General features: G+C 41.6%; 1 protein-coding gene across 1 annotated transcript; it reads left to right on the top strand.

The window, feature by feature from the left end:
* Positions 1-236: 236 nt before the first annotated feature.
* Positions 237-620, top strand: LOC114291607 (uncharacterized). Its single transcript, XM_028235460.1, has one exon. It carries the CDS (start codon positions 237-239, stop codon positions 618-620), a length of 384 nt encoding a protein of 127 aa, XP_028091261.1.
* Positions 621-884: the final 264 nt, after the last annotated feature.

Raw genomic sequence — 884 nt, forward strand, 5'->3', positions numbered from 1 at the left:
CTAGTGGTCAAATAGAGGTTTCTAATAGGGAGGTTAAACACATCCTCGAGAAAACTGTGAGGCCCAATAGGAAAGATTAGTCCACTAGGTTGGTTAATGCACTTTGGGCCTAACGCACTGCATATAAGACACCCATTGGGATGTCTCTATATAGGATTGTATTCGAGAAAGCGTGCAATCTCCCCGTTTAGTTAGAACACCGAGCTTTGTGGGCCATTAAGAAGTTCAATTTTGATATGGCCAAAGCCAGTAATCATCGGAAACTCGAACTTAATGAGTTAGAGGAGCTCCTTAATGATGCATATGAGAGCTCCAAAATTTATAAGGCTAGGATTAAGGCATTTCACGATAAACACATTTCTCATAAGTCCGAGCCTCACCAAAAAGTGTGGTTGTTCAACGCTAAATTGCAGTTGTTCCCGGGTAAACTCTGGTCTCGGTGGGATGTCCCATATGAGGTTATTGAAGTCTTTCCACATGGGACAGTTGAGATTAAAAATCCACAAGATGGTACGACCTTCAAGGTCAATGGCCAACAATTGAACCATTATGTGGATGGTATTGAGAAAGGGGAGATGATTGAGGTTGTCCACTTGACGGACCCAATATATCTTCCATAGTAATTATTTTGTGTCTAGGAGACTTTAAATCCTCTAAAGGTGTAATTCCTTTGGTGTTAGCTATGCCTGAACGGCATCTGACAGTCTGGTATAGCCATCTAACTGTGTTTGTAGTGAATTCCTAAGAGACCAACTTAGATGGTGGAAACTAGAGTTCGAATGGCAAAGCCTAGAACGCAAAGGTTTGGAATTTCCGACACTAAAGTCTGGTTTTAATACCAGGGGTGTAGAGATTTCTTCAAAACCACCTCAGTTTGAACTCTG

This window comes from Camellia sinensis, chromosome 5 (genome assembly GCF_055761805.1).
Source record: "Camellia sinensis isolate YWXY chromosome 5, ASM5576180v1, whole genome shotgun sequence".
NCBI lineage: Eukaryota > Viridiplantae > Streptophyta > Magnoliopsida > Ericales > Theaceae > Camellia > Camellia sinensis.